This window comes from Camelus bactrianus, chromosome 20 (assembly GCF_048773025.1).
Source record: "Camelus bactrianus isolate YW-2024 breed Bactrian camel chromosome 20, ASM4877302v1, whole genome shotgun sequence".
NCBI classification, from domain to species: domain Eukaryota; kingdom Metazoa; phylum Chordata; class Mammalia; order Artiodactyla; family Camelidae; genus Camelus; species Camelus bactrianus.
The window spans coordinates 25290257-25315130 of NC_133558.1; the positions used below are offsets into that span (position 1 = coordinate 25290257).

General features: G+C 38.3%; 1 protein-coding gene across 16 annotated transcripts in view; it reads left to right on the top strand.

Moving 5' to 3' along the window:
- Positions 1 to 2881: 2881 nt before the first annotated feature.
- Positions 2882 to 24874, top strand: part of DNAH8 (dynein axonemal heavy chain 8) — a 219464-nt gene continuing 197471 nt past the window's right edge. For 14 of the 16 annotated variants that reach the window (XR_012501126.1, XM_074348632.1, XM_074348630.1 and 11 more), the window contains exons 1-9: positions 2882 to 3030; positions 8628 to 8656; positions 10592 to 11087; positions 11198 to 11332; positions 13795 to 13879; positions 18994 to 19145; positions 19907 to 20096; positions 20595 to 20758; positions 24691 to 24867. Coding sequence is in view for 15 of the 16 variants with exons in the window: in XM_074348632.1 (XP_074204733.1) it covers positions 10635 to 11087; positions 11198 to 11332; positions 13795 to 13879; positions 18994 to 19145; positions 19907 to 20096; positions 20595 to 20758; positions 24691 to 24867 (1356 nt within the window). In the remaining variant the exon portion in view is untranslated. Of the gene's footprint in view, positions 3031 to 8627; positions 8657 to 10591; positions 11088 to 11197; positions 11333 to 13794; positions 13880 to 18993; positions 19146 to 19906; positions 20097 to 20594; positions 20759 to 24690; positions 24868 to 24874 lie in introns of those variants that run through there. The other 2 variants (XM_074348631.1, XM_045509285.2) reach the window with 2 other exon arrangements.

Genomic DNA, 24874 nt, shown 5'->3' on the forward strand with positions numbered 1-24874 from the left:
TCCTAGAACTGATGTTAACAACTTACCAAAAACTTAGTGGTTTAAAACAACAGAAATTGACTCTTTCATAATTCTGAAAGCTAGAAGTGTGAAATCAAGTTGTGAGCAGGGCTAAACTCCCTTCAATGGCTCTAAGGGAGAATCCTTCCCTGCCTCTTCCAGCTTTGGGTGGCTCCACGTGTTCCTTGGTTTGTGGCAGTGTAACTCCAATCTCTGCCTGGGTCTTCACATAGCCTTTTTACCTGTGTCTGAAATCCCTCTCCCCTGTTCTTCTAGGCCACTAGCCACAGGATTAAGAGCCCACTGTAGATCCAGGATGATCTCACATTGAGACCCTTAACTACATCTCCAAAGACAGTTTCCAAATAAGGTCACATTCACAGACATATTTGGACATATCTTGGGGGGGACACAATTCATCCTACTTCAAAGGGCATATACATGTTTTTTCTTTTTTTTGTTAGTAAAATTAAGATTAGGAAATCTACTCAGAGTATACTTTTAGGAAAGAGTCAATTTTCCTTAATTAACATTGTTTTATTAGTTTCCTAGGTTCCTCTTGGTAGATGTTTAGATTTCTACATTGGTATTCTTTTTTTTTTAACCAAATAGAATGGACAACTAAACACAGCATGAGTGTTCTGCTTCAGCCATAAACCAATAATCCTGGAAGAAAAGCTCAAGATACTGAATTGTGGATAGTTATTCAATAATTATATATGTATTTTACTTGAATGATTGGCTACTTATTGTTATTTGATAATATCATGTGGCTACGTTAGGACAATTATAACAAATATTTATAATGTGTGTACTTTAATTGCACATTTCTTACAACATCGAAACATTCATAGTTGGTTGTCTAGATGTTTTTATTTCTGTGAATAGTATCATCTTTCTCTCAGTTGATGGAGCTTGAAATCAGACAACACGGAGTTACAGATTTTTGGAACAGGAAGGGAACTTTGACATAATCTCATCTCCTGTACTTCATTTTACAAATGATAACACCAAGCACTAGAGCAGTTTGACAATCTGGGTTTCAAAACTAATTAGTTATTGCATAGCATAATCCCAGGACTAAAATTCAGGTCCCCTGATTACCAGTTCAGTATTTTTTTTTCTTTACTACATCCCCTTCTACTACGACTAATAACTAGCATTGATTAAGACATTACCATGTACCACTGTGCTAAGTGTTTTTATATACATTCTTTCATTGTATTTTCAGGGACACTTAATTCTCAGGGTCTTGGGCAGTATAACCATTCAATGTTTTATATATGCTACATGGTATTTTCTTTCTATTAAGCCTCAAGAAAACTGTGGAAGGTGTACTTTTCCCGTATCTCAGGCATCCTCAGGAGTGCTATCATTTGTCAATATTCCATGAACCTAATTTTCTCCCAGAGTTAATGAAACTATTGCATGGATTATGGTGCTAACAAACCTAATATTGCAATGCATATCTTTAGAACAAAAGGTCTGTCCATGTTTAGTATTATCTTTTTAGAATATATTTTCAGAAGAGGAATTTGTAGGTTAAGCCATATAGATTATCTTTAAGGCCCTTTAAGGGATGTGATAGTCTGTAATTTGTTTCTTACTACATCAGAATATATAGATATACCTCTGACTGGAAAGATGGCAAGGATTAAGCCTGGCAAAGATAAACAACTCCGTAAGTGTCAAAACTAGATGATGAGACAAGAATAGACCTGAGAGACTCTTTGTTACTCACAGTCCAGCAAACAACAGGAGTATCATGTGGGAGGCCAGTTCTGGCCCCAAGGCCTGCTAGGCAAGAGTATGAGCCCAGATGCAGGCAGTGAGCTTTGAGCTGAGAATTTAGGGATAAGAGCCCAGCATCTTTTGTAGCAAGCAGTAAACAAGTTAGTCCCCTAGCCCCTGGGAAGTGAGCAGTTGCTCCTTAGGCAAACCATGGGTGCTGTCACCCACTTAATTGCCTATACAGTAAGGAAACAGGGTCAAGTGGGTCAAAGGGCAGGTCTTGCAATTTGGCATTCTCAGCAAGATGGCAGAGTCCCTTAGGCCCACAGGGACTGCCTCCTCCCATAACGCCATACCATATAATCTATTAATATAAATGGACCATGGTTTATTTAACTTTACTTGTGATTTATATATTATATATGTATTTCTTTCACTTGGCATATCTTCCAGTCCTCACTTTAGATTGATCTTCTCTACATTCAAAGATTGACTTTAACACCTTTTTTTAAAATGGAGACCCATCACGCCATGTCAGATGGGTACAGGAAAAAGAGAAACGTACTGGAAAAGGGAGGAGGTGGACTTTGAAAAGTAGTCCGTTTTCTTCAGAGTCTTTCTGTTTCCTACAGTACCAGTCATAGGTTTCCGAGCAGAAGATTTCAACATTGGAGACTGAAAACAGACTGAAAAGCGTGTAGACTCATCTAACGATAGGAGCCGGGGTACGTGAACGTGTTCTTGGCAAAGGGCAAGCCTACCACGCCAAGTTGCCAGAAGGTGGAGGATGAGGAAGCTCTGGATTACCAGGAAAAATAATAATAATTTTAAAAATTAAAAAAAGAAAACATTTGATTTTCTCTAGGGAGACACTATTATAACTTCAGAAAATATAATGGTCTTAGAAAAGTCATAGGTATTTTATATATTTACGCATTTCCGTGTCAGTCCCCTCAAAGCATACCTTGGAATCCTCCCAAGGCCCCACTCCTCGAAATTTCCATCTATACGCAGCTGCGCCTTCAGCAGCCTGGGGCCTCTAAACAATGTTTCACTTCTCGGGCCCGTGGGACAAGAGTCCCAGACCGTGAGTGCGTGGGGGCGGGGACCGCGGGCCGAAGGCGTGGCGGGGGGGGGGGGGGGGGAGGAACCTGGGCCGCGGGAGCAGCGCCCGCGGTAGCCTGCGCGGGACGCCGCGGAAAGAACCGGTTTTGGACTCCCAACGGCCGGCATCGGTGGCCGCGGAGGCCACGCAGGAGCAGCACCGGGGCCGTCCGGCGGAGCTGAGCGGAGCGGCGGGTGAGTGTGCCGTCGGGGACGCGCGTTGAGCTGGATTCCCGGCCCGGCCGAGGCCCCGCCGGCTTTCCTCCCTCATGGGGGAACCGGAGTGAGAGCACCCCACCTCCCAACTGCTCCTCCCGACCTGCCCAGTTCCCCACCGGCCGCAACCCACAGCTGATTCCCCGCCGTTTGTGAGTCCCAGTCTCTATGCTGGACTTCTGAGTGACTTCACACCTCTTTTAAGAGTTCAAAAGTAAGACTGACAAAATGTCTGTTCCTTCAGACTTACTTTCTGCTCCTCTCTCCCCTTCACCGCGAAAATCTCATCGCTAAATTTGCCAATTTTCCCAAGCAGGCTGTGCCTTCGCTGCTTTCTTGCGTTTGCACCCCACTAACCCCATCTTCTGGCTACAATACTCTCCCGTCTTCTCACGGAGCTCTTCAGACCCAACTCAAATGTCATCATCGTCTCTGTAAAGTTTTTTGGTTTCTTTGTTTGTTTTTAAATGGAGGTACTGGGGATTGAACCCAGGACCTCATGCATGCTAAGCATGCACTCTACCATTGATCTATTATCCTCCCCCCCAAGTTTTTTTTTTCCCCAGAAGTTTATTTTCCTGCCAGCCTTTCTCAGCTGTTTGTTAACTCACGTTTTCTTGAAGTTGACCTCCCTGTATGCCCCTCCCCCCACGTGCGTTTTGCTTTGGAGGGGCTTCTTAGTTTTACAGGTCGCCACAGCAGCCAAGCATGCCTAACACCCTCAATAATCAGGAATGAACTAATGCGTGAAGGGATGGAGTTACAGAAATGGGCACGAGAAAGGGGTGTGGTTGAAGTGGCTGCACACTTAGCACACAAGCGTGTAACTTGCTTTCTTCATTATTCCTGTACGTGCAGGAGTCTAACATCCACATATTACTCCCAGTGAGAATGACTAGGGATGACTTTGTGGACGTCCAATGAACCTCCAAATTGTATTTAGAAGAGGTGGTGGGAATTTAAAACGATTGCATGTGGCAGCAAGTCGTTTGGGGAGTGGGGGGACATGGGAGAAGAGGAAGGAGAAGACGAAAAAGTGTTTATCCTGCATTCCTTCTGTGCTCTTATGATGTGAATATTTGGAGTGAAGACCTGACTCTTCACTGCAGAAGTAATCTTGCTAAATCCTAAAATTCGTAGAGGAATTGAAGTTCTAAATTTTAAGTCCTAAGATATATAGGGGAGAAATATAAACACATACTATGTGTTACTGTATATAATATAGACATAATACAAGTAAGGTATGCACATAATTGTATTTTTAAAGAACCATACAGAGTTATCAAATGGAAAAATACAACTCTTATCCAACTTCCCTCCTCCAGCTTTTCTCACTCAAGGTGATCATTGTTAATAATTTATTGTGTGTCCTCCCTGGAAGGCTTTTAATGCATCTGAACAAATGTAAATAATTATTGATTATAATTTTATGCAATTACATAAATAGAAATTATGTATCGTATATAACTGCATAAAGTAAAAAAATGTGAGGAAGAAAAAAAGTTGCCAATTAAACCTTTTAAAAGTGTGCATCTCAGAATAGATGAAATAGTATATATACGCATACATACACTTTAAAACATTTATACAGTTGGTATCTCTATGCAATGCACTGTACTACCTTGCCTTTTTTTTTTCCATGTGACAATATATGTTGGAGATCTTTCTGGAGATCTGTATATACAACTCTACTTCATTACTTTTATTTCTAATATCTACATTAAAACTTTATTGAACAGAGTACTGCAGTATAATTACTGGGTCCTTTATTAAGGAACATTTTGGTTGTTTCCAGGAAGTGTGTTTGTTTTCCTCTTTTTCTATTGCAAACACTTGCATACATACAGACATACAAATGTGTATATATATAGGAAGCTAATTTATATTTACGAAGATTTTTCTATTTCAAATATGTAATCTGTTAAAAAATTTGCTACAATTTTTAGCGAAATAAAGTAGTTGTGGACATTTTCTAACTTACAGTTAAATACTTGCATCAGCCTTTGGAAGTGGTAAGCTGATATTTTATATTTAGAGTTCATTGCGTGCCAAGTACAATTTGACATTTGAAAACCATGTAGAAAATGCATCTCAAATTATTTCACTAGAGGAAGAATTCTACACCTTCTCTAAGCAAAATCTTTGCAAAATGGCAGTGATTTATTTTGAGAATCTCAGATACATGATTAAAAAATTTTTTTAATAGACTTTATTCTTTTAGAGCAGTTTCAGGTTCACAACAGAATTGAGCAGAAAATACGAACTTCCCACATAGTCTTCCCCACCCACACATATATGCTCCCCTACCCCCAACATCACTCATCAGTGTGGCATATTTGGTACAATCGATGAACCAACATGGGCACATTATTATCAACCAAAATTCATAGTTTACATTAGGGTTTACTCTTGATGTTGTACATTCTTTGGGTTTTGACAAATGCATAATGACATGTAGCCACTATAGTATCATACAGAATAATTTCATTGCCCTAAAAATCCCTTGTGCTCCATCTATTCATTCCTTCCTCCCTCCCTCTCTCCAAATCCCTGGAAACCACAATCTTTTTATTGTTTCTGTAGCTGTTCCTTTTCCAGAATGTCATTTGGTTGAAATCGTACAGTTTGTAGCCTTTTCAGACTGGCTTCTTTAATTTAGTAGTATGTCTTTTGAGTTTCTTCTATGTCTTTTATGGCTTGATAGATCTTTTTTTTTTTAACTGCACATATATTTTTAAATTTACATAGATACACTGTTCATTGTTTCTAAACATTGAGAGCTTTAGCTTTTTAAACTTACATAGTTATCAAAGGAATAAAGCCAATCACAAAATAAGAATTAACTCAAAAAGATACATACACCCTGCAATTAACAGCAACATTATTTATAATTGCCAAGATATGGAAGCATCCTAAGTGCACATCAATAGTTGAATAGATAATGGAGACGCAGCATATATATATATATATATATATATATATATATATATATATATAATGGAATACAATTCACCCATAAAAAAGAAGGATATTTTGCCATTTGCAGCCCTTCATTCACTTTTTTGTTTTCATTTCAAAAACCAGGATTTTATAACTGGCAGAGACATTTCCATTACATCAAAAACAACAAAATACCTAGAAATAAACCTAACCAAGGAGGTTACCTGTACTCTGAAAACCTAAATGACACAAAGAAATGGAAAGATTTCTTGTGCTCTTGGATTGGAAGAATCAACACTATCAAAATGGCCACACTACCCAAAGCAATCCACAGACCCAACGCAACCCCCATCAAAATACTTGTGACATTCTTCACGGAACTAGAACAAACAATTCCAAAATTTATAAGGAACCACAAAAGACCCCTAACAGCCAAAGCAGTCTTTTGTAGGTCTCTTTTTTTTTTTTCTCTCTTCTTACGGTTTGATGACTAGAGAAGGTCCTTTAACATTAGTTGTAAAGCTGGTTAGGTGGTGCTGAAATCTTTTAGCTTTTGTTTATCTGTGAAGCTTTCGATTTCTCCATCAAGTCTGCACAAGAGCCTTGCTGGATAGAATATTCTTGGTTGTAAGTTTCCCCCTTGCATCACTTTAACTACATCGTGCCACTCCCTTCTGGCCTGTAGAGTTTCTGCTGAAAAATCAGCTGATAACTTTATGGGAGATCCCTTGTATGTTATTCATTGCTTTTTTCTTGCTAATTTTAGTATTTTCTCCTTATCCTTAATTGTTGTCAATTTGATGACTATGCACCTTGGTGTTTTCCTCTTTGGGTTGATTTTACGTGGTACTCTCTGTGCTTCCAGGACTTGGGTGACTGTTTTCTTTCCCAAGTTGGGGAAGTTTTTGGTTATTATCTCTCCAGAGATTTTTCTCAGGTCCTTTCTCTCTCTCTCCTCTTTCTGGGACCCCTATAATGCGAATGTTAGAGTGCTTCATGTTGTCCCAGAGTTCTCTTAAACTATCCTCATTCCTTTTTATTCTTTTTTCTCTTTTCTGTTCTGAAGTAGTGATTGCCAATAATTTGTCTTCTAGCTCACTAATCCGTTCTTCTGCCTCATTTAGTCTATTCTTGGTTCCTTCTAGTGTATTGTTCATTTCAGTGATTTTATTCTTCAGCTCTGTTTGGGTATTCTTTATATTTTCCTACTCTTTGCTAAAAACTTCACTCTGTGCATCTATACTCCTCTTGAGTTCTCTGAACATATTGGCCATCATTACTTTAAACTTTTTCAGATAAATTATCTATCTCCTCATCACTTATTTCTTCTTTTAGGATTTTATCTTGTGCCTTGGCCTGGGAGATACTCCTTTGCTGCCTCATATTGTCTGTCTTTCTATGTGTTTGTGGATTCCTTCCACAGGCTTTGGGATTATTGTTTTCTTATTTCCTGTATCTGCCCCTGGTGGATGAGGCTGGACTAGAGGCTTATGCAGGTTTCCTGGCAGGAGGAGCCAGTCCCTGCCCACTGTTGGGTGAAGCTTGGTCTGGACCTCTGGTGGGTAGGGCTGTGTCTAGAGGCCTTTGTGGCTTAGGAAGTCTGATGATGGGTGTGGCTGTGCTCCCACCCTGTATGATGTTTGGCCTGAGGCTTCCCTACAGGCTGTTGGGTGGGGCTAGGTCTTGGTGCTAAAGATCCAATCAAGATGTCAGCCTCCAGGAAAGCTCATATAGATGAACACTCCTGGAATGTCCACCACCAGCTTTTATGTCCCCTGAGTGAGCTGCAGCCATCCCCCACATCCCCAGGAGACCGTCCAAATCTAGCAGGCAGGTCTGGCCCAGGTTCCTATGAAATCACTGCCTCTGCCCTTGGATCTGGTGCACGTGAGTTTCCATGTACACTTCTTTAGTGAATGGAGTCTCCGTTTCCCTCAGTCCCATGAGGCTCCCAGAGTCAAGACCCCCTGGCCTTCAAAACCAGATGTCCTGGGGTCTGCTCTTCCCAATGCCAGGACCCGAGCTGGGGAGCCTGGTGTGGGGCTTAGAGCACTCACTCCTGTGGGAGAGCCTCTGCGACTTAACAAATCTTCAGCTTATGGGTAGCCCACCTGGGGGGTATGGGGCCCAATCATATCGTGAGCATGCCCCTCCTACCATCCTGCTGTGGTTCCCTCTTTATGTTTCCAGTTGTAGAAGGTCTTTTTTGCTAGGTTCCACTTTTTTTTTCTATGGTTGTTTAGCATTCAGTTGTGGTTTCACTGTAGTCACGAGGAGAGACAAACTCGTGGTCCTACCACTCCACCATCTTGACCGCAAATCCCTCAGATATATGATTTACTTAAAAAAAATTAAACCAGAACAAGTTATTTAGAATTTGTTTCTCAGTCATGACGGTAATTAATACCTGATTATTAGCTTAATTCTAGTCAGGTGTTCACAGGCAACTACCCGTAACCATAAAGATTCTTCATGTTCACAAAGCAGGAGTTTATCCTGTCCTTAGCTTGAAATATATATGTCAGCCTTCAATTCATAGAGCACAAATTGAGCTCTTTACATAGAACATGTATTTTGGGAGGCGTATTCTAATAAGTTTCAGAAATTAAATGCATTTTTTTTCTTTCCTTGAACAGCTTTACATTAAAATCCCAAGGAACCTGAGGTAAGGAGACTCACATAGAGGTGGAAAGTATATATATATGTTATATTTAAATATCTTTACCTGAATTGAGGCTATAGACTATGTTTATTAGATTACTCTATGAGCAGAGTAACTCACAATGACCTCTTTCAGTGTATTTTATTATAAACTTGAGGAATTCTTGATTAGGAGATTTTTCAGACATGATCTAGGAGTGCTATGATTACTCCCTTGTAATTCCAATTTGTCATCAAATATATATGTTGCATATTAAATGTATTAAGTATGGTAAATACTAATATAATATTATTTACCTTCTTTCTCCATATTTATTTATCAAGCACAGTTATATATCTCATCAAGCACGGAACTGGGCATTTAATTGCTGACAATTGATATTACTTCCCCAGTCTTCTGCACAGAACTCATGTATCCTACCAGGACTCGTCTTAAATGACAGCTTCTTCTTAGAGATTTTCTTCCTGCACTTTCTCCTCTGATGCTACAGGTGTTTGTGCAGACTGACTGGTTCTAATAAAATTATAAGTGTTTGTTAGTGTGTTTACCTCCCTTCGTAGGCTGTGCACTCCTTGCCAGCTCCTAGAGGTGAGAGAACAGTACTTACTTCAGGAACTGCTAGCATAGCTGTGACTGCAGGCAGCACGGAGTGCAAAGGCAATAGAGGAAACTGAAGAGAGAGATTGGAACCAAGTCAGGAAAGCCCTGGAGGACATAAGAAAGTGTTTGTGTTTGGCATCCAAAGCTGGACTTCAAATAGGGCCGTGATATGGTATGGTCTGCAGTTTAGAAAGACCATTCTTGGCTGTGTAACTGGGTGAGACCTGTAACTTCTCTGGATCTTAGTCTCATTATCAGTAAAAAGGGAGAGTCAAACTAGATGATTTCTAAGGTTTATTTTCTAGTTCTGAAATTATGTGCCATGAATCTTAACTATCTGGAATCCCCAGGGAATGAATTGTGTTGGATAATAACATTTTCTGAAAATTTTATCTGTGCCAACACTTAAACAGTAGCCATTTTTAGATGGAAAACTCATTAAGATTTATTGCATACTTTCTTGATTACTTGAACAAAATATCATGATTCAATTTGAGCACTTCCTTGATGGCTTAAGTAATAGTGGCTCTGTAATGGCTTAAGTTACTGCGTGGCTCTAGAAATAGCACTGATTGCCCATGGAGAAGCCCTCTAGCCTGACTAAGCTCAGTCAGTACATGTATTTTACCATTTATTAAAGTTAAAGTAAATTTTGCTTTGGTTTCAGAAACTAGACAGTGCCTATTGAGAGAAGGCATGATTCTTTTACTGAGTAAAATGAATTGTTTTGCAGAATTCAAAAGCATAAATTTGAGCAGAGTGACAGGTCATTGACATGACTTCACTAATATATATCATCATACTCCTTCCTGAGTGATTATAGATGGCATGACTAACTCCTCCAGGCCAGTTTCAAATGTAAGGATGTAATGCACACACAGCTCCTGGGTATTTTAGATCTTTGTTGTGTCCAATAATAACTCAGAGGTTTTTACTTACTATCCAAGTAAATTTACTCTTATGTGAAGAAGATAGACGCTAGATTGTAGCCCTTTTTACATACCTGAAGACAGGGGCCCTCCCATCAGTTGCAGTGGTTACTATGACAGGGCTGGGATGTGTGTGGAGCGCAGTCCCCTAGGGTTATATCATAATCAGGAGGAGCACTCACACTTTGAAAAAGCTCCCAGAGGTGTATGTAGAGCATGTAGAGCGTGTGCGTGTGCTGGTCCACTTAAAAAAAATTCTCTAGTCCTGTAAACTCAGTTTCTTTAGATGATGCAGTATGGGAGAAACAGACAGTTTTGCTACCTGTCTGGCTTCCAGAGGAGGGGTAAATTAACACACAACACTCAATTTATTGAACAGTTTTAAAAGAAAACATTTTATAATCCGTAGGTTTTGAAGTTTAAGGGGCTCTGCAGGTGGAAGGAGTGGACAAATGAGTGCTGAAGAAGGTGACCCACCCCCTCCGGAAGAAGAAGCACCTCCCTCGTCAGGAGATGCAGCACCTCCATATTCAGAAGGTGCTGCCCCTTCGGATCCAGGAAACGAGGCCCCGCCCCCTCCAGAAGAAGAGGCTCCTCCTCCTTCCAGTGAAGAGGCTCCACCTTTTCCAGAAGGAGCATCCTTTGAGGAAGACAATGCCTCTCTTTTTGAGAAAGGTCCTACTTACTCTTTAAGTGATTATATGAACCTCATTTCTTCTGATGAAAGGATAGTTATTCCAGACGATGATGAGGCCTATCCACATAGGGTTCGATCTAGGCCTCCGCCCCGAATAGTCCAGTCAATGTTGTCTGATGTGCTCTCGCAGTCTTCGCGCAGTTCATCCAGATATCGCCGAAGTATGAGCGGCATTCCAAGTCTGCAGGAAACATTGAAAGAGAGACAGGTTTTGCTTATAATACCATTTTTCATATGTGTCACTTTTATTTCAAATGAAATATTTGGTGATCTACCTTCATAGTAACAATTCTTTTACACGTGGTTTTCATCCTTTAGGCAAGATTTAGAGATGCAAGAGAAAGCCGAAAAATGAAAATTGACCCTTCATATAAATATATATTTGAAATTCTATCAGTAACGCTTGGTCTGGACTTAACAACTGTTGAAGAATTGATTTTGGATTGCCCATCTGTAAGTTTGTCTGTTTTATCATTATTTTTTAATTGCTTTTTGATAAGTGATTGAATTAAGAAACCTGAATTGTTGTGAACAAAACATTTAGGAAGAGAAGGTTGGAATTTAACTGACTAGAGAAGCTTTATTTTAAATAATTATAGCTTATTGGGTGATATTTCTAGTTTTGTTCTACTATTGTGGAGAAAGAAAAGAGGAGAGTTAGCAACTAGGATTGAGCTAAGGTTCTAACTCAAAATGGCTTCAGAAGTTAGAGGAATAGTGAAGCCCAGATAGAGTGACATTTTAAACGTACAGGTTATGTAAAGTACATGTGTAGATCATTTGGATGGAAAAACAAACTGCATAAATAGAACTAGGGAACAGGGACTACTGCATGAATCTAGTCAAAAACAACGAGGTGATTACCATATGTCTCTGTGTGCCAGGGACAGTCCTGGATTATGCCTACTTTTCTGGCGTAATTATTAACAGTTCCTCCTTTCACTCCTAAAAGGGCCCCAGTGTTGGATGATGAACTTATATGGTCAACCTAACTATAGTAATATATGGCAAACTGACTTTTGTCACATTTCTGGCCGTGACCGCGTCTTCCCTTAACTGCTGCTCCTCCTGAGCAGTCCCTATCCCCCAGCTCCAGCTCTCAGCCTGCTTCCAGCTACCCCACTGCTCCCCCATGCTCGCGCTTCTAGGCCTTGGGGTGGTACTGGTTTTCCTCTGTTGCTAGTCCTGTAGTTGCTTCTAGTGCCAGAGCTTCCCTTAAACCCGCTCTGGCCTCTGGAATCGCTTCATTATTATAAAGTTCCTTCAAAACTCCTTTGTTGTGACTCCTTTGCTTCCCAGAACCCTGACCAATACAGACGTTTCTGCTGCATTGGCATTCAGGCTTCTGCTGCTCCCCATTTTACTGCTCCCTTCATTCAGCGCTGCTCACAGTAGCCACTGGGATTGCTCTCCTGGCTTACACGACAGTCTTTTCCACAGTCAAGATGGGCACAGCACAGTTTTGTGGAAAGAGCACAGACCTGGAGGCTGAAGGCTGGTGTCCAATTACAGGTTCTTCACTTGTGGTTATGTGTCTTTGGGTCCTTCACACAAATTCTTTTTAGCTTTAGTTTTCTTTTCTTCAAAAGGGTCATAGTAATTCCACCTAAGCTGAATGCAAGATTGTGGTGAAGCTCAGATGAACTATTTGTAAAATGTTAAGTATTGTAAGTGAATTTTTACTCTGCAGTCAGGATTTTTGCCCATGACAACTTCACTCTGCTGGTCTCAGGAGTACAATGTGCCTAAAAAACCAGAATTAGTTATATTTGATGTTGAGATGTCTTTTTATCACAATCATATGGTCTACTTTTGAGAATTTGGATGCATTCAAAGCTGATGGGTCATAAAAGTCAGATAGAGCATGAAAGTATGGAGCTGGACAAGAATAGCTGTGCCGGCAGCTTTTATATCTTTCAGATTGTAGCTCTGCAAGAGAGTCAAGTTTATGTGTGAGATGGAGGAGTAGAAAATTAAGGACTAGAATTTTGCAAATGTCTGTAGCTCCATTTCATCTCCCAGGTTGATGGTATCCAAACGTGGTCCCAGGACCAGCAGCAGCGGCATCACCTGGAACTTTTTAGAAATGCAGATTCCCAGGCCCAGTATTCTGTATTTTTAAGAGGTTCCCTAGGTGCCTCACTGATGCATACTGAAGTTTGAGGACTATTGTCCTTGGGGAAGAGGCTTTGCCAGACCTGAGATGCTTCCTGCAGTAAGTGGTCAGTAAGTTAAGGGAAACCCACTGCCCAAGAGAGACATTTGTGTATGAAATCAGCAGGACTAGGTGCAGGCGGTTTAGTAACTTAGTGTTTCCCAAGTGATATGTGAGGGTTTTTGTTTATGTGGCCTAGTTTTCTACTGACTTAAGATGATTATGCTGACTTGTAAGTAATTAAATTCATGCTCATAAATATGGAAGACTCATTATAATAATTTGTTTTTATATTAGTTTGGCTATAGTATGGGTCAAATTACATTGGCTGAAAACGTAATTACTCAAATATTTAGTCAAACAAAACATTTAGCTAATAACGCAAGTTTTGCTGTTCCACGAGTCAGCTTTTAAAAATAATTTCTCTTAGTAATAATTCTTTATGTTTACCTCCAGTTGACTCATCCGTTTACCCCTGAAAGATTCTGTGAGGCAGGGTCACTCAAGTGGCTTCACACTTATATATGTAGATCATTAATGAAGGTTTGGAAATAGAATTCACCCTATGTTCCAGGTAATTTTGGAGTTAAATTAATTTGAATTCTAATCCTGCCTCTGATTCTAATCCTGCCTCTTTGAGCCTCATTTTATTTACAAAATGATGAGGACTAAGGTATGTAAAATGCCTAGCACAGGGCTTGGTTCATTTTATTATTTCCTAGTCATTTTATTGATGATCATTTTCTCTTTTATTTAACAGCTGGAGGCATTTAATGTTTTTTTTATGAAAGATGGTTGTAAGACATTGAAATTTTTGTACCAAGAAGGAGATGTACCTGGTCTTGGTAAGGATGCTTTGCAAGGGTAATGTGCCAGCTATTCATTAATGAATGTTTAAGTGCAGCTTATCTTTTCTCTTATACATGGACAATCCTGTATTTATAAAGAAAATTTACCAGGAGCTTACAGCATTACTGTAATGATTTAAGGAGAAAGTATCTTTAAAGAAGTCATTGACCTCTCCTGGGAAGACACATTTTCCCTAGAGTTTAATTACATTTTCCCTGAAACAGGTGGTGCCATTGTGTACACATGTGTCAGATGACTAGAAATAGTGAAACCACCAGAAAGCTCAGCAGCTGCTCCCTGTAGTCCTGGGTCAGCACTGGTCCTGGGTCAGCATCTGGTGTCTGCTGCAGCTGGCAGTTGGAATATCTCACTTCCCCTACTGTTCAGTTATTCCAGAGAATGATACTTTATCAGGGTATTAAACTTTTGTCTTAATAACTAGGTATATGGACCATCCTTTAGTTTTAGACTACTTACCTCCTAAATCCTGCAGATTTTACCTTCACTGTGTCCCTTCTGTTGGTTCTTTTCTTGCTTTTCTCCTCTGCTGCCTTTAGGCTAGGCTCCTACCTCATGCTTGCCCTAGTATTCCAGAAAACCAGTACCTCTGTTATCAAAGTCCCTCTCTGACATCCACACTACTCACTACCACCAAGTAAATTTTTATTGTCCTGCTTTTGAATTGGGTCCAAACTCTTCATTTATTCCCTTAAGGCCTTTTGTAACCTGGACACACAGAACTTGTTTAGTCTGGTCTCCTATTCTGTTAGGTATGAATTTGCTGGTCCGTCTAAGCTGGTCTCTTCATTGCTTTCTGTATATACCCAAGTCATCTCTGTACCCTTTTCTCCACCCTCCCAAACTGTCTCCAAGTGCCTTTCTTCTCTCCCCCCCAGCCAAATCCTGTCCCTCCTCTTCATTACCTCATGCATCCTCTGTAGAGCTTTCCTAGTGTTCCAGATCACATCCATCACTCTTCTCCAAACTCCTGTCTTATTTAAAGTTTGCGTTGTAAAACACAGCTGTTGATTAAATTCTCCTATTTCTACCAGATTATTTAATATATTTAATTCTTCACCAACAAAATATGTAAACTCATAATTGGTGGCTGGATCTGCTCTCTGGATTTTCTGACTCTCACAATTCTTATCCTGGGACATTATTGTATGGTCCAGATTTTCATAACACATTATAAATTAAAACAGTAGCTGAAAATTATAGAAAGATAAGAAAATGTCTGTAATTAGAAGAAAGATTAAAACCTCCACCCACATTCCCACTCACTTAGAATAATCACTGTTAACTCCTTGGTGAATATCCTTCTATAACTTCTGTTTTATGTATATATATGTATACCTACATGTATGTTTTTCACATGTGTATATGCAGTATGTATGATATGTGTACATACATATACATACACTGTGTACACCACTATGTATATAGTTTTATCTTTTGATCACTAATTTAAATGTTTTTAATGACCCAAATTACAAATATTGCTGCCAGTCTAAGACATATTCAAGGTTCATTGACTCCTTGACATCCAGAGCTGGATATATAATTTGTAGAATTGGACCCTATTTTGCAATTTATATACAATGCATTGTAATTTTTAAAAATTGGGGGCAGACATTCAGTACCTGGCATTTGTTGTTATTATAAATTGCCTCAAATATTCTTTGGAAGGGTATAATATAAATAATAATAATGAAACTCTCAAGCTTGAACAAAAAGAGAATGTATAATTTTCATTCATCTTGAGCCAAATCCAAGAATGTAGAGCTAGTGAGACCCCTCCTTTTGTGCTGAGATTAGAACACCAAACACACAGAGCTCTCCAAGATGCTCTCGAGTGACAAGGTGGATCTGAGACAGGCTCCCTCTGCCTCCACCTTTCCACGACTTTTGGCATTCCTGCTGCATTGAACCACCAAGGTGGCTCGTAAGTGGCATCTGACGTATTCCAGATGTGCTGGGAGCTGGGACTGCTTTGTGGTTGGCTGACCTTGTACCCACTCTGGTGTTTTGGGTTGTTCATAGATCTTTGTCAAAATTTATGAAAGCACAAGACAGATGAGAAGGGGGAAGTGCATTCTTCAGCTGGAAGTAACTGTAAACTGCTGACCTTCCTGGGATCATGCTGGTTACTGCAGACTTCAGCAGCCCAATGACTTGTTTCTCCAGGCAGTGCCTATGCCTATGGCTTATTCACTCAGACCCCAGCCCTCAGGGTCCCGAGGAGGCAAAGCATCATGGGAGTAGTTGGGTACTGAATGGGATTTTAAGAGGCCAAGGTAGGCCTGAGAAGGAAGCCACTTCCCCCATACTCAGTGCCCTGCGGGATTCCAACACCCTGTTGCCCTAATTATCTTTCTAAATAGCCTTAGTCCAAGTTTGGAGCTCAGGGTGGATTTCACGGCAGTAGCAACAGAACATGAAAGTTTCCATGTCTTTTACACAGGATGTCCTGTCTGGCATATGTGCAGGATTACCCCAGACCAGGAGTTGTTTTCTTAAAATGCTTATCACACCCTCCATCCAAGGTGTGCAGACCCTGGGCCTGGAGGGAGGAGGGGATCACAGGTCGACACTGTGCCACACACTGGTTTAAAGCTTGGTTCTAGAGGTGGTCAGAAGTGAGGTGGTCAACTCTTGACTCACTGGGTCACACTGGGAAAGTTATTTAACCTCTCCAGGCCTTGGTTTCCTCATCTGTAAGTGGATCCTACTTCATGGGATTGAGAAGACCATGGTATGTGCCAGGCTCAGGGCAAGTGCCATATAAACTTTGCCTCACTCCCTAGAAGTCTTATCCATCAAGATTATAGTCCAGTTTCAGAAAGAAAAAGGAACTCAATAGCCATGAGAGTTTGTTCAGCCTTCTCTCAATTATTTGCAAAAACATTATATTTCCTATTTTGGGACCATCTTACCTGAGATATGCCTCCTCTTTGTTTTTTCAGTTTATTTAAACTAAAAAACAAAAATAGTTTATAGATGCATTATAAAAATGAGATCCAACTCTACACATTATTCTGTGGTAGCTTTTAAAAATTAGTAGTGTTCTCTTTTCCATGTCACTGATATACTTCTACAGTTAAATTTTAAACAGTTGCACTGTATTTCATTAAGCTGATGTAACTATTATTTTCAAAACTTATTATTAGAATTTAGGTTGTTTACAACTTTTTGCTCCTTTAAACAATGCATCAATGAATATCATTAAAGTTAATTCTGTGTTGATTAAGAAGACTTTTTAGGAAGAATTCTCAGGAGAGGAATTGCCAGAAGAAAGGATATACATACTTTTAATTATTGTTTTTGCTACTTCTAAAAATAATACATTTATCAACTTCGTAAATATTCTTCAACATGTCTTTCTTATATGCATGCAAATATAAACACTATCATTTTCAAAATATACTTATATAACACATTTTATTCTTAATTTACTTTTTGGATGTGACAGTATAGCCTAGACATTTTTTATGTCATTAAATGTAGATTTGCCTCATTTAAAAGATGCTGTATAGTATTCCATAGTACAGCTGCATTTGGGGTTTTAGAAGCCATTTTCCTATGATGACTCCATCAGCCAGGAATATGTTCAGCTGTGAGTAGTGGAAATCCTAATAGTGGCTTAAAAAAACAGAGTCTATTTTGCTCTCATAACAAGGTAGGCAGTGGCTAGCAATGGTTCAAGTGCTCCGCAGTGCCGTCAGAAGCCCAGATGCTTTTTTCTTTCTATTCTGCCATTCTTAACATGTTACTTTGTGTTCATGTTTGCCCTACGTGGTTACAAGATGAAGCTCTAGACATCATGTTCAGGCTCAAGGCATAGGCAGGAGAGGGCTCTGCTAGTCACGCTTCTCCCCTTTATTAGGAAAGCTCAAGCTGTTTATGTCTTATTGGCCAGAATTCTGTCCCATGACTACCCTACAGGCTAGGGAGGCTGAGAGAAGCAGTTGTCTCCCTGGGAGTGTATGTACACACTGCTGAATGGGACAAGTTCAGGTTCTCTTATCCAGGAAAAAGGGGACGATATTAAGGGTAAAGGTAGCTCTGTGCAGACCTCCATGAATGAGCATTTGAGCTTCACATTGCTACATACCATGTCTCAGGGTTCTTTGGCTGCAAGCAACAGAAACAGACTGTGGCTTATGTAAGCAAAAAATTTAAAATGTTTGGGTAGTTCACAAAATTCAGAACTATTTGAACTACTAGGCCTTGGGAAAAACAGGAATAGATCATTTCCATGGGTTTCAGGGCAGTTTCTTTAGGATTCATCAGTAGATTGACATCTCTCAAATCCCCTGTTACCTTTGTGCGTCTGCATTCAAGGTTTATATTCTTGCAGAGAGTCTAATTAGCCTAGTTTTCACATGCCCACCCTTGCAGGGCTCTGACACTGGTGTCCTCCGGAATCACAGAGCAGGAGAAATCCCCTAAACCCAAAGGAAGGAGGGCTGGGCACACAAAAGATGTTTGTGGTTTTGTGATGGGAACTTAAAATTTTCTTTTATCGTACTTTCAGTTGGTTATGGTTGTGAATGGAAAGATTGTTGATTTTTGTATCTTTAAAATTGGAACCAGCCATTTAACAGAATTCTCATATTTTTAATAGTTTTTAAACATTGAGAAATATTTCTAATTAAACGATAAATTTGCATTGAAATTATTTCAAGGAAGGATTTAAAATAAGTTCAGTGCTGTGAATGTGTTTAGTAGAGGACAGGATCTTCTTGGGTGGGTTAGTGAAGATTTCCCTGAGTGGTGACATTTCAGCTGAGATCTGAAAGATTAGTAGGAATTAGGGAAGCAAAGGGTTGAGGATAGAATAGGAGAAGAGTTTGCATGAAGGCCCCGCCTGAGGCTAGGCCAAAAGAAGCAAAGTGCAGAACTCAGGGAAAGGCACCAGAGGAGGCTGCAGTTTAAGATTTGCAATTATTGGCATCTTTTTGCAGACAAAAAAAAATTTATTCTACAATCGTATTGAAAACTTCTTATAGTAAAGTAAAGCAGAGAACAAAGCTGTAAGATCCACAGTGATTTATCACATTTGATCAGTTACATGATCATAGGCTAAGTTCTTGACTTTTGTTTTCAGAATGTGGTCGAACTATTGCTGGAGCAACCAAAGGAGCAAAAATGATGAGATTATATGTAGACAACGCAGCCCCAGAGAAACTAAAAGGACTGTGTGTATTTTTTGTTCGCTGTCACAATGATGTTGCTATAAATATTAAAAATATTCATGAGGTATATTTAAAATTTTTTTCATATATAGTTAAACATTTTTGCCAGCTATATTTGAGATATAATTAATGTGTAACATTATGTAAGTTTACAGTGTATGAAGAATTGATTTAATGCACACATATACTGCAATATGGTTACCACCATAGCTAACACCTCCATCACCTAACATAATTACCGTTTTTTCCCCTTTTTTGGTTAATGGTATTTAAGATCTACTGTCTTAGCAGCTTTTGAGTACATAGTACAGTATTGCTAACTATATTCACCATTCTGTACAGATTCTCCAGAACTTATTCATCTTATAGCTGAGAGTTTGTATACTCTGAGCAATCTTTTTTTCCATCCAAATTTCTGGGTAGAGGGCTAGTTGCGTTGCTCTTTCCTGGGACTGACATGAATTTTTCTGGTCCCCTTTTCATGGGCAGGGCAACTTTCAACTGAGAACTTTCTTTATGCTGGCGGCTAAGTTTTATTTCCTTCACATAGTTTAGACTCCAGACTCCTATCTCCTTCCCTGTGCAGAAAATAAAGCACCTGGGAAAGTGTTCACTTGATGAGCAAGCATGTGAATGATTAAACGGCGGCAGAATATAAGTGTGTTGATTTTAGAACTCAACAATATTCACAACCTCTTAAGTTTTCCTAGTAGTTTATAAGTTGTGTTATCTATGCTTATTGTATTAACAATACAAATAGGTTATGATTTTCAGTTCTCTAATGGGGTCAGCATATAAAATAACCTTTGAACACCACCCTTTCAGGATGTGCTATTTACTGTTTTGGATGCATCAAAGGGACTCCTAGTTGGGATTAGGAATATGCTGGCAAATATATTTCTACCAGCTATTCTTGCAACAAATAATTGGGGTGCTTTAAACCAGTCCAAGCAAGGAGAATCTGAAAAACATATTTTCACTGAAACCATCAACAGGTACCTTTCATTTTTAGATGGTAAGTATAACATTTAATGTTAAATAAATTTTAAAAATGAGTAAATTAACTATAAGATATGTTACTAAAAAATAAGCATTAGAGAAAATTTTTCATTTTAAAAGATGTCAAAGTAATTATGAGACCTAGAGATAAGCTATCAGATCATTAGAATCTCTCTTTCCAGGGATCTTAGCAGGAGTAAGATATGTTTTCTTTTTTATTTTCCATTGTAAAAGGAGGATTCTCTTTCTATATTATCTGTGAAAACTTTTTACCATATTTAAAAATATATTTTTTATTATAAACTTTTAAAAAATATGTAATTGTATTATTTCATATTGTTAAAACACACATTTCATTAACAGATCACCCAGTCACAATCTAATGATCAATTAGAATTGTATTTCTATAAAGTATTAGATCCCTAACATTTTAGTAATTACAACTTGAAACTACACTTTGACATTTAATACGTTGACATTAAACACTTCTTAAATATAATTTTTTCCCTTTTAGGTGCTAGATTAAGTATTGAGGGAACAGTTAAGTTAAAGAAGATAGACAATGTTGATTTTTCCAAACTGCATACCTTTGAAGAAGTGACAGCTGCAGCTAGCAATTCAGAAACTGTTCGTCAGCTAGAGGACGCCCTGATGATATGGTATAAACAGATCGAACAGGTAAGCCGACTTGAGTTATTTCATCAGACGTGAGTCGTAGTTCTCATTTGTCCTGCTCACTGCAGTTTGTCCCTAAAACTAAAGGGAAGAGGAGTCTTCCAGATTCTATTGTAAGACTCAGCCTGTTCTTGGCTCTAGTGCAAGATCATTGTTCCCTATGGACCATGTAAAATCAATTTTAAGACATTTCTTACTTCAAGGAGGAAATCGTAGTAACAATATGGGTTGAAAATGAAATTATGAAGAATAAAGAATAGCCAGCATTTAGCTCCAATACTTTATATATTGTTCATGCTCTTCATGAGAGAGGAAAGGGACACAGTGAAGAGAATATAGCTGCACTGCCAGACACTTAATAAATACATCTGGGTTGACCAGTGGAATTGTCAACTTGTCTGTGTTGACAGAGAGGTTCAAACTAGGCTCATTCACATCAGTACTACAGAGGCAAGTGTGCAGTTCTCTGGCCAAATACATTTTCTCTGTCAGTAAGAAAAGCATTGACAGGAATGTGGTATGTGTCAACATTCTAAGAGATGCCAACTTCCACTACAAACGCTGCCCAAAACTGGATACTATGTAATTGCTTTAAACAGAAAGAAGCCAACTCACAGATCTCTAGTTCATGAGCGTAGGACAACGGAACTAGAGAAGAAAATCTTCAGCTGAATGAGGACTAGGGGAGAAAAATCTTGAGCAAGCAACAGTTAGAGGAAAGCATTTCTGATTTTACCTCTCTTAGAACTGTTAGAAGGAGGGAGATGGCAGTTGGAGTAGAAAAATTGGAAGACCTTGGAAACTCCACCAAAGCCTGGAGTGCTGGCCACCGAATTTGCTTCCAGGTGCCACTGGATGATTGCCCAGCAGAGGATTCCTGCAGCCACCTGCTAGGCCACCGGAGGAAGGGGGAGTTGTAACCCATTGTGGAAATCAAGCTGTGTCCTACACAATGGCCGAGGAGATTTTCTCCAATTATTATGATCAGTCAGTATAGATCTTCTTTCATAATGAGCAAGCAAAAGAAAATAGCTTGACGTAAGGAGATTTAGCAACTTGAAATAAGAAAGTCAAGTTGGGCAGTTGTAGCAAATGACCTCCAATTAAGCAGAATCAGTGCAAGAAATGGGAGAGATCTTTCAAAAATTACATTTAAAATTAACCCTAATCTGTCATACACAAAAATTAATTCAAGATGGATCATAGACATAAATATGAAAGCTAAAACTAAAAAAAATAGAACATTAATGAATCTCAAAAACATGTTGAAGGAATAAGTCCAACCTTAAAAATACAATGTAAAAAATAAAACAAAAACTATACATGAACCAGAATATAATGTAGGATTATATTAATATCTTTTTAAGAAAGATATAAAACCCAGAAGCCATGAAAGAAAAAACTGACATATCTGACTACATAAACATCTTTTAAAGTAACTGCCATATGGCAGAAATCACTGTTATATATATAAAATGCAAAATATGTATTTGTGTTTAAAATCTTTACACATAAATGGTATAATAGCATTATAATCCCTTTTACAGTTTTTTTTTTCCCTCATTTAACATCCTCTTTCATCCATGTTGGTACAAGTAAATTTAATTCATTCACTTAACTATTGTCTGGTATTCCTCTGTGAACAAATTAGTTTATTATATAGATTTCCAGACATTTAGGAGACATTTAAACTATGTCTAGTATCCTCTGTTTAAAGAGGTAGAGAAGTCTATTCATCCGTTCCCTCAAAAAGATGATTGTTTCTACTTTTTTTTCAATTAAAAACAATAATAATACATTTTCAGTGAATATCTTGTTCAAGTCTTGTTTGCATGTGTTCAAGAGTTTCCCAGGGAATTGCTGAGAGCAGTGGTATATAGATATTTTACTGGGTATTGCAAAGCCCTCCAAATAGTGGTTATATTAACTTGTGCATTTTTACAGAAGTAAATGAGAGTTTCTGGGTCTTCATATCTTTCCTTACACTTGGGATTGTCAGGTTTTTAATGGTTGCCAGTATGTTGGGTGTGAACTGGTATCTTGATTTCTTTTGAATTACCCTGAACACTATTGAGGCTGAGCATGTTTAATGGCTATTTTGATTTCCTCTTTGTTGAATTGCCTATTCATATCCTTTACCTAGTTTTCTTTCAGGTTGTTCAATGATATCTTCTGAATTGTTGGAGTTTAAATAATATTTTCTGAAAGTTAATCTTTTGTTAGTCCCCATTGTGTCCTGAATTTTCATTTGGTATGATATATTTAGTCATGTGGAAATTTTACATTTTAATGTAAATATATTAGTTACAAATGGTAATCCAGCCTCAATTTAGCTATCTCCAGTGACTAGAAACTTTGTGCTTTTTTGTATTTTACTCAGGAAACACTTTCTTACTCTAGTGTTATGAACATATTCTCCTAAATAATTTATTTTAGATATTGAAACATACAAAAATGAACAATAAATGAGTAATAAAATTAATAATAAAATGAGCACATTACTATAAAATGAACACCTGTGTAACCTTTGCACAAATTAAGAAATAGAACATAACCAGCACCGTGCAATCTCCATGCATTTCTCTTACCAGTTTTAACTCCCTTTTGTTCTCTCTACTGGTAAGCATTTTCTTGACTTTTATGATGTTCAGTTCCATGCTTTTCTTTATAGTTTTACCCCCACCTCTTACATTTTCATTAAAAGCTTCATCATTTTGTTTTTAACATTTAGCTTTTTAATCTGTCCAGAATTATTTTTATATGTATGTATAAGGTGAGGTAGGAATCTAATTGTGCTTTTTTCCCCATATGGTTAGCCAGTTGTCCCAGAACTGTTTAATATGTTAATCACCCATTGTGGGTCGGGTGCCTCTGAGGAAACACAACTGTCACCCAGATTTAGGTGACATGGTGATCAACGTGTTAATAGTCCATTCTTCCCAAACAAGCGTGTAATATCTATTGAGTTTCTAGATCCCTTTGTCTAGCCTGTTGGTCTAATTATTTTGTGCACTCGTACCATGCTGCTTTAATTTCTGTAGCTTTTTGCTGAATCAGCATTTGGTATGGCAGCTCTTTCAGTATTTTTCCTTAAAATTGCATTGATTATTTCTGGTTAATTGTTTTTCCACATAAATTTTAAGACTGGTTTGTTAAGTATCATGAGAAAAAAAATCTTGTTGAGATTTTGATTGGAAATTCATTGAATGTATGCACTAATCTAGAGAAAATCACCATCTTTATATTATTGAGCTTTTCCATCCACAAGCATGGAGTGTCTTTCCATTTAGTTAGGTTTCCTTTCGTGTGCTGAAAGTAAGTTTTCTGATTTTCTCCAAAATGATCTTGCACTTCTTTTGTTTATCTCTAGATATCTTATCATTGTTATTACTTGTTGTAGCAAATGCTGTCCTTCTGGAAATTTCATTTTTAGATTGCTAGATGACTTGTAAAGAAATGCTACTGATATTTATACACAAAACCTTACTGGATTGTTCACTTTTATTAATTCTAAAAGTTTGTCTTTAGATAGTCTCATATTTTTGAACTGTGGCCAACCACTCCATCTGTGATTATGGCATTTTTGTTTTTTCATTTCCAATTCTTATATATTTTATTTTACTTGTCTTCTTGTATGATCTCTATGACCACGCTGAATAGAAGTGGGTGATGATAGTGGCAGAATTGTCTTGTCCTTGGTTTTAAAGTGATATTTTCTAAAATTTCATCCTTAAGTATGATGTTTGCTATAGATTTTTGGTTGACACTAATTATTATGGTAAAGAAATTCCCTTCTAGTCTTAGTTTTCTAAGATTTTTAAAAATACTGTTCAGTGTTGGATGTCATTTATACTTTTAAGTTTCTTTGAAAAGGTGCAAATAATGAGGTTTTAACAGAAGAAACATTTCTGTAATCTGAACGTTTTTGGTTGCAGATACTTATTGAGAGCGAGCAGATGAGAAAAGAAGCTGATGACTCAGGTCCACTCACCGAATTAGAGCACTGGAAACGCATGTCAGCCAAATTCAATTACATCATTGAACAGATTAAAGGGCCAAGCTGTAAGGCTGTCATAAATGTGCTTAATATTGCACACTCCAAACTCTTAAAGGTACAAG